Below are 8,246 nucleotides of genomic sequence, written 5' to 3'. Positions count from 1 at the left end.
AAGGCCGGAACATCTTCCCGCGCTTTGGTAAGGCGGCCCTGGGAAGTGGCCAGGCAGGGCGGCATCCACTGTCAGCCACACTTTCTAAAAACTTCAAAGCAGAGAAAGCGCGACAGGGTCCGGGTGGGAACAAGGCCGCGGGCAGCGCGACCCGGCACCGCTGGACTCCGGCTGCGCGGTGTTCGGGGCGGCAGGGGGTCCGCAGCTGCTTGGGTCTCCCCACCCGCGCCTGGGCGCCCGGAACTCGGAACCCGCCTCTCCCTGACTGGCGACCCCGCCACCCGCGAGGCACGGGGGTGGGTGGGGCGGGGTCCGTGCGCGGGCTGGGAGGGGGCGCGCTCCGCCCCTTCGGTCCCGCCGCGAGGGGCATGGACCAACCCCGCAGCGCAGGCACCATGACGCCCGCCGGCCTGCTGCTGGCGCTCATGCTAGGGGTCCTCCGCGAGGCCGCGAGCGTGGATCCGCTGCGTGGATACCCGCCCCCGCCGGGCCGCCAGCACGCGTTCTCCAGCACCGTGGCTCAGCGGAGACCTGGGACGCCCCCGCCGTCCCCGCGCTCCCCGCCTGCTGCCCGGGCTCCGCGCCTTCCCGGGGTCTGCCCCGCGGGCGCGCCGTGGGTCAACGAGACGGCCCGGGGCGCCCCGTGTCTGCGCTGGGCGGAGGTGCCCGCCCTCCTGGAACGGCCGCCCCCGGAGGGCTGGGCGCCGCTGCGAGGGCAGCGCCACAACTTCTGCCGCAGCCCCGACGGCGCGGGCGCTCCCTGGTGCTTCTACCGCAGCGCCCCGGGCAAGGCGGACTGGGGCTACTGCGGCTGCTGGCACGGTGAGCGGGGTGAGTGGCGGCGGACGGCGCGCCAGCCAAGAGCCGCCCCGGGCGCGCGCGGGGGCGGAGGTGCGGGCTGAGCTGAGCTGCCCGGAAGGGCGTCCGGGCGGGTCCAGGGGGGAGTGAGCGCGGAGCTCGTCAGAGCGGTGGCTCTGCGCGGAGACCGGTCTCTGGGTGCAGGCTGGCTTCCGCTACTCCCTGCGTGCGTGCGTGCGTGCGCCTGCGGGGGGCGTCTGGGTGCGTGTGTGGTGCTTGTGGGGTGCCTGTGCATGTGCGGGGTGCCTGTGGATGTGCGGGGTCCCTATGGATGTGTGGGGCCTGTGGATGTGTGTGTGTGTGTGTGTGGGGTGCCTGTGGATATGCGGGGTGCCTGTGGATGTGTGGGGTGCCTGTGGATGTGTGGGGTGCCTGTGGATGTGTGGGGTCCCTGTGGATGTGTGGGGTGCCTGTGGATGTGTGTGTGGTGCTTGTGGGGTGCCTGTGGATATGCGGGGTGCCTGTGGATGTGTGGGGTGCCTGTGGATGTGTGTGTGTGTGTGGGGGGGTGCCTGTGGATGTGTGTGTGTGTGGGGGTGCCTGTGGAGGTGTGTGTGGTGCTTGTGGGGTGCCTGTGGATGTGCGGGGTGTCAGTGGATGTGTGTGGGTGTAGTTGTGGGGCGTGGGCGTGGGGAATGTGGTGATAGGGGCATGGTGTGTAGGCTAGGAGCATGTGTGCTTGCGGGGGCATATGGGCGTGTGTGTAGGTGGTGTGCTTGTGGGGGGTCCTGCGGGGTTGTAGGGGTGTGAGGTTGTGCCCCTCAGAGGGTCGCTGTGTGCTTGTTGGTTTTTTCTCTGAGCCATTTTGCCTTGAGGGCTTTATATTTATCTAAAGGAAGCAAAGTCAAGGAGGCAAAGTTGCCAATTATTATTATTATTTTTTAACCAGTTATTGAACCCAGGGGCACTTAAGCACTGAGCCACATCCCCAGCCCTTTTTTGTATTTTATTTAGAGACAGGGTCTTCCAGAGTTTCTTGGGGCCTTACTGAATTGCGAGGCTGACTTTGAACTCTTGTTCCTCCTCCTCAGCCTCCTGAGCCTCTGGGAATAAAAGCATGTGCCATTGTGCCCATCGCCAATTACGCCTTTTAGAAAGGAAAATACTATTGTCTTTGATCATAACTGTCATCTAACTTGACAACCAGCAACCTTCCTTCTTTCCTGTAGAACCGGATTTGAGGGGAAATGTGGTAGATTTTTGCCTAGATCCCATCATTTGTGTTTGGACAAGTAGACAAAATTCCCCGGGCCAAGATAAAAGGTGTTCTGGGTGGCAGTGGGTTGGACACCTCATGAGTGACCAAGAAGGGAGGGAGTGAGGGCTGGAAGCCATCCTAGTAAAGTAGCAGTTCTGTTTCCAGCAGTGGCTGACTTGACTCTGTAAGCTGTTTGTGGGGAATCTGGATGAGCTGATGGCATCCGGAGGAACTTGGTAAGATGGTTTAGGTGGGCAGCAGTAAAAACAGCACATCAATAACTTGCATGTAAATGAGCAAGGTGCCTTAAGACAGTGCTTCGTTTTGAATTGTTGGGCTTTTGTTAAATATTAACTTTTTTATCTTCCATAACAACTGGGAAATGAAAACCTTCAAAAGTTGGAATTTCTTCTTTAAAAAAAAAAAAATTGGCGACTTTTCACCCAAAGTGGGGCAGGGCTGCGTAGAGTAGGGCCTGAGTCGTACTGTGATTTTTGTGGTCCACCTTACCTCCCAGGGACCTCAGTCCCAGCTGTGCCTTAGCTGAAGCAAAGTGACAGGAAGGTTGAGCTCAGTTGTCCTTCATCCCAGAGAGTGAAGTCATCACTCGTTGTGTTCCTGGGCAAAACGTCAATTGGCTGTCATGGCTTAGAGTGGGGCATCCCCCAAAGCTCTGGTGAGCCAATGCAAGAACATTCGGGGTGAGGTGGTCGGGCTGTGAGGGCTGCGACCTCGTCCATGGGCCAGTCCGCTGATACGGATGGGCTGGGTGGTGACTGTGGCAGTGTGGTGTGGCTGGAGGGGAGGGATTTGGGGTGCCTGTGGTGAGTGGACCTTGGTGAGTGGAGCTCTGCCTCGGCTCCCTGGCTGTCACATCCCCAGCTGTCCCTCCTGCACACCCTCCCGTCATCATGAGCTCTGCGCCCAGAGCTGTGGAGTTGGCTGACCAGGGACTGAACCCCTAAAACCAAAATAAACTTTTCCTCCCCTGTGTGGTTCTTGTCAGGTCTTCTGGTCACAGCAATGGAAGGCTGAAAACACCACCCAAATCTCTTGACTTGCACAGAAGGGACGGACGCGTGAGCAGGTCCTGCAGCTCACAAGCTGTCCTCTGAAGTCCACCTGCTGTTCTAAGCGAGCTAACTAAGAGGTAGTCTGACTGCTGCCCCTCTTGCTCACCACTGTCTTGACTCTAGGTAACAGTGGTTGAAAAGTTTATTAGCAATATCAGACCTGATACCTTTCCTGGCTGGATTTTAAATATTGAGCTCAATCTGGCTAAGAAAGAAGTACAGTATTTAAACTTGAAGCGATATTTGACTCTTAAATCTTTGTTCTAAAAAGAGAGATATTCAGTTACTATTGCTTTTTATGAGGTTTTATCCAAGGTGTATATGCCTGTGGTCACTGTCTTGTGTATGTGCCTGTGTGTTAGGTAACTTGCACAATAATTTGGTCTATAACCATTTGGTGGGACCAAACTAAAATATTCAGCAGTAAAGTGCTGCTCAGAGTACTTTACACAGGGTGGATCCAGTGCCTACACTAAAGTAATAGTTGAAGAGATCATGCATAGGAAGTACTGCTGCCTGTGGACCATCAGGAGAAGAAAGCAAATGGCGATCATTCACTTGGGTCTGGATGTGGCTCGGGTCAGCTGCGTTGGTTTTGATGGCTGAGCATGGAACCCCGCTTAAGTGACTGGAACTCTAGGGAGATTTGTCGTCCACGTTGCTGGGTCTGGCGGATGGGCAGCTGCCGTGTGGTCCACACTATTGCTTGCTTTTTTCTCCTGCTGCTCTGTGTGGGACCTCAGCCCTGGGCTGGTGGGCACCCAGGCTCCAGGTAGAGACAGAACTGTGTGGGTCCTCTTCAGGCATGTCCCTTTAAGAGAGCAAGGAGACCGTTCCGGAATTTCTTCACTCAGGCATGTCATGAACCCAGGGTGGAGCACATGCTTCTTCCTGGTTCTCAGAGAAGAGACAACAGTGCTGTTGTCTGGATTGGTGGCTTCAGCCTTGAGTCCTGTGCAGGCCTGCTGGTGAGGCTGGAGCAAAGTGTGGGTCACCACCAGGCTCTGCTCCGGAGCATGCTCGGGGTTTGTTCTTATATTTGGGAAACAGTGCAGTTAAAGAGTAAGTAGCTAAAAGAGTCATGCTATGAAGTGCTGCATCTTTCTTTTTAAATCCATGTCTAGATGCATAACATTTAGACCTTGGTTTGCTGGGTAAAGCATATTTTCTTATTTGCAGATGCTATCTGCAGACCAATATTACTTGCAAATTTATTTCTGAAAGGAATAATTCTCTAATTGTTGAGGATACTAAAATTGGTTTTGTCATTAGGTGAGAATGATTTTAATTCTTGCTGTTCAACTTTTTCCTTTTTTCTTAATGAATGTGTGGAGAGTGCTGTCCTCTGAAGCTGACCTCTGCAGGCTGTGCCCACGTGAAGGACTGGTGTACACTGCCTGTCACGTGGTTGGCACATGGATGTCAGAAGTCAGGGACAGCTTATTCTTGCATCCTCAGCCACCTCTTCCTCCCTCCTCTCCTTGCAAACAACACAATATTAATAAATTTTATTGTGAACAAAGAACTAAGTAACGAGATGCCCCACCGTACACTGCACAGGCACACTCACCGTGAATGCTTCTTGTCAGGATTGCCGAAGGGAAGGGTGGAAGTGCTGATCCCGTAATGCAGCAAGGATGGGTCTCATTCTCTGTTGAACACTGACTTAGTTCACATGAGGCACAGTATTCACCAAGACAAAGAAAGGCACCCGGTGCCCTGTGTTGAAGGTGTTTGGAGGACAGTGTTTCTGTTGCCTTCCCCGAGGTGTGTGCTCTGGAGATAGATGAGCGGCTGCTGCTCAGTGCTGTGTGCTCACTCATGCTGTTGTGTAATGGTTCCAGGACGCTCCCCCGTGGGGTGCTCTGCTGGGCGTGTGCGCGTGATGGTGTGCCAGGGCTTAACCACAACGGAGATGACTTCATGCAGTGTTTCAAACCAAGAGATAACCTAAGATTTGCCTAATGTATGTGGATGAAATGCTTTCTCATTTTGAACCAGACCAACTCAGGATTTTCCCTCAGCACTAAAGGTAGCCACATGAATAAAGAATGAACAATTAATATGAATTATAGATGTGAACTAATGGAGGCAAATGCAGTTCCGCTGGATTCATGCCCTGTATGTTGGAAGGGGATTTGATTTCATTTTGACCTGGGGCAATTTGAATAAAGTCTACTCTTTTTCAGTGTTAAAACAGATATGAGTTATGGATCAGTATGATTATAGAAAAGAATAGCATGCCTTAGTATCATCCAGGTATGGAAAGAAAGTCCAGATTAGCCTCACACCCTGTACTGTACTTGAAAAATGCAACTACAGTTCCCCAAACCGGTTGTTTCAGATGCTGTGATTTTCTGTGTACTTCATGGTTAAGATAGGAGATGTTTATTTCGCACACTTTCCCCAGTGCTTGGAACAAAGCAGCAGGATATTTTTAACTCAGTGATAAATGTGTGTACTAAATTGCCCACCATGTAATAGGTTTTTCCTGTTCTTTTGAGTAGTGCATAAATTGAAATCACTGTGTTGCTCATAGCTTTATGTGTATTTTTGTCAAGGATCTGAACAATATCTTGATGTTACCAGCATGCTTTCTGTGCCACCATAACAGAAATGACTAAGATTAATTGTTCTGTGCATCTGTGAAGTTCAGTAACAGATAAAAAATATTTATGTGATAACCTGATTTTTTTCACTATATATTTTTTTCTTATATTTCTTATTTCTGCAGACACGTTTTGATTCATTGTACACAAATGGGGAACAGCTTTTCGTTTCTATGATTGTACACCATGTAGATTCAGACCATTCATAATATACATATACGTAGGGTCATACTGTCTGTCTCATTCTACTGTCTTTCCATCTGCACCCCCTCCCACGCCTTTTTCCTCTACACCATCCAAAGTTCCTTCATTCTTCTCTCCCCCATCACCCCCCCATCGTTATATATTGTCATGCACTTATCAGAGAAAACATTGGCCTTTGGTTTTTTGAGCTTGGCCTGTTTCACTTAGCATGATATTTTCCAGCTTCATCCATTTACCAGCAGATGCCATAATTTTATTCTACTTAATGGCCGAGTAATATTCCATTGCATATATATACCACAGTTTCTTTATCCATTCGTCAATTGACGGGCATCAAGTTGGTTCCCTAATGTAGCTATTGTGAATTCAACAGCTATGAACATTGATGTGGCTGCATCACTGTAGTATGCTGATTTTAAGTCTTTTTTTTTTTTTTTTTTGCGGTGCTGGGGATTGAACCCAGGGCCTTGTGCTTGCGAGGTGGGCACTCTACCAACTGAGCTATATCCCCAGCCCCTAATTTTAAGTCTTTTGGGTATAAACCAAGGAGTGGGACAGCTGGGTCAAATGGTGGGTCCATTCCAAGCTTTCTGAGGAATCTCCACACTGCTTTCCAGAGTGGCTGCACCAATTTGCAACTCCACCAGCAATGTATGAGTGTGCCTTTTCCCCCACATCCACGCCAACACTTATTATTGCTTGTGTTCTTGATAATAGCCATTCTAATTGGAGTTAGATGAAATCTTATGGTGGTTTTAATTTGCATTTCTGTAATTAGTAGGGATGATGAGCACTTTTTCATATATTTGTTGATCACCTGTAGATCTTCTTCTGTGAAGTGTCTGCCCATTTCCTTAACCCACTTATTGATTGGGTTCTTTGTATTTTGGGTGTAAAGTTTTTTAAGTTCTTTATAAACTTTGGAGATGAGTGCTCATCTAAAGTGTGTGGGGAACAGGTTTTCTCCCACTCTGTAGGCTCTTTTCACATTATTGTTTCCTGTGCTGAAAAAAAAAGCTTTTTAGTTTCAATTCATCCCATTTGTTGATTCTTGATTTTATTTCTTGCGCTATGGGGGATCTTGTTAAGGAAATCTGGTCCTAAGCCAACATGATAGGGATTTGGGCCTAATTTTTCTTCTATTTGGTGAGGGTCTCAGGTCTAATTCCTAGATCCTTGATACATTTTGAGTTGAGTTTTGTGCAGGGTGAGAGATAGGGGTTTAGTTTCATTTTACTGCATTTGGATTTCCAGTTTTCCCAGCACCATTTGTTGAAGAGGCTGTCTTTTCTTCATTGTATGTTTTTGGCACCCTTGTCTAGTATGAGGTTACTGTACTTATGTGGGTAGGTCTCCATGTCTTCTATTCTGTACCATTGATCTACCTGTCTGTTTTGGTGCCAGTACCATGCTGTTTTTGTTACTATTGCCCTATAATAGAGTTTAAGATCTAGTATAGCGATACCCCTTGCATCACTCTTCCTGTCCAGGATTGCTTTGGTTCTGGGTCTTTTGTTCTTCCAGATGAATTTCATGATTGCTTTTTCCGTTTCTATGAGAAATGTCATAGGGATTTTAATTGGAATTGCGTTAAATCTGTATAGCACATTTGGAAGTATGGCCATTTTGATAATATTAATTTTGCCTATCTAAGAACATGGGAGATCTTTCCATCTTCTAAGGTCTTCCTCAATTTCTTTCTTCAATGTTCCGTAGTTTTCATTGTAGAGATCTTTCACTTCTTTGGTTAGATTGATTCCCAAGTATTTGATTTTTTTGAGGCTATTGCAAATGGAGTTGTTGTTCTCATTTCCCTTTCAGATGTTTCATTGCTTGTGCATAAAAATGCTTTAGATTTATGCTTGTTGTTTTTATAGCCTGCTATTTTGCTGAATTCATTCATGAGGTCTAGAAGTTTCTGGGGGAGTTTTTTGGATCCTTTAAATAGAGAATCATGTCATCAGCAAATAGTGGCAGCTTAAGTTCCTCTTTTCCCATTCATATCCCTTTAATTTCTTTAGTCTGTCTAATTGCTCTGGCTAGTATTTCAAGGATGATGTTGAACAGAAGTGGTGAAAGAGGACATCCCTGTCTTGTTCCCGTTTTTAAAGGGAATGCTTTCAGTTTTTCTCCATTAAGAATGTGTTGGCCATGGGCTTAGCATAAATAGCCTTTACAATGTTGAGGTATGTTCCTACTATCCCTATTTTTTCTAGTGTTTTGAGCATGAAGGGGTGTTGTATTTTGTTGAACGCTTTTTCTGTGTCAATTGAAATAACCATATGATTCTTATCCTTAAGTCTA

General features: G+C 48.5%; 1 protein-coding gene across 1 annotated transcript in view; it reads left to right on the top strand.

Moving 5' to 3' along the window:
• Positions 1-395: 395 nt before the first annotated feature.
• Positions 396-8,246, top strand: part of PRSS12 (serine protease 12) — a gene marked incomplete at its 5' end in the record, with an annotated part of 88,666 nt that continues 80,815 nt past the window's right edge. The window contains 1 exon segment of the mRNA XM_079153130.1: positions 396-822. Within this exon segment, the coding sequence (XP_079009256.1) occupies positions 396-822 (427 nt within the window).

Source organism: Sciurus vulgaris (genome assembly GCF_902686455.1).
Source record: "Sciurus vulgaris genome assembly, chromosome: 9".
Lineage (NCBI taxonomy): Eukaryota > Metazoa > Chordata > Mammalia > Rodentia > Sciuridae > Sciurus > Sciurus vulgaris.
The sequence above is the reverse complement of the archived record's forward strand: the minus strand, read 5'-3'. Positions and strand labels throughout refer to the sequence as shown.